General features: G+C 76.0%; 1 protein-coding gene across 1 annotated transcript in view; it reads right to left on the bottom strand.

The window, feature by feature from the left end:
* The window catches only part of ILK (integrin linked kinase), an 8,619-nt gene extending 8,484 nt beyond the window's left edge, over positions 1-135 (bottom strand). Inside the window, exon 1 of the mRNA XM_019525501.1 lies at positions 39-135. Coding sequence (XP_019381046.1) covers positions 39-127 — 89 coding nt within the window. The 5' untranslated portion in view covers positions 128-135. The remainder of the gene's footprint in view (positions 1-38) is intronic.
* Positions 136-304: the final 169 nt, after the last annotated feature.

The following is a 304-nucleotide window of genomic DNA, read 5'->3' as shown; positions in this document are numbered from 1 at the left end:
CGGCCCCGGCCCCGGCCCCGGGCCCCGCGCTCACGCACCCCTGGTTGAGGTCGTTCTCGGTGTTGTCCAGCCAGAGGCGCACGGCCACGGCGTTGCCCTCGCGGCACTGCGTGAAGATGTCGTCCATCGCGGCTCCTGCGGGACGGATTTGTTTTGAGGGGGGGAAGCACGGGGGGGGGGCACCCCGCGACCGCTGCCCCCGCTGCCCCTGACTCCCACATGACCTGCGGCCCGGCCCGGCCCGGCCCGGCCCCTCCCCGCACCGCTTGCTGGGCGGCGCGGGGGTGTCACGAGTGTCCGGTCC

The sequence above is a fragment of the Gavialis gangeticus genome, unplaced genomic scaffold (genome assembly GCF_001723915.1).
Source record: "Gavialis gangeticus isolate Ggan-Ray unplaced genomic scaffold, GavGan_comp1, whole genome shotgun sequence".
Lineage (NCBI taxonomy): Eukaryota > Metazoa > Chordata > Crocodylia > Gavialidae > Gavialis > Gavialis gangeticus.
This window is presented reverse-complemented; position numbering and strand designations above follow the sequence as displayed.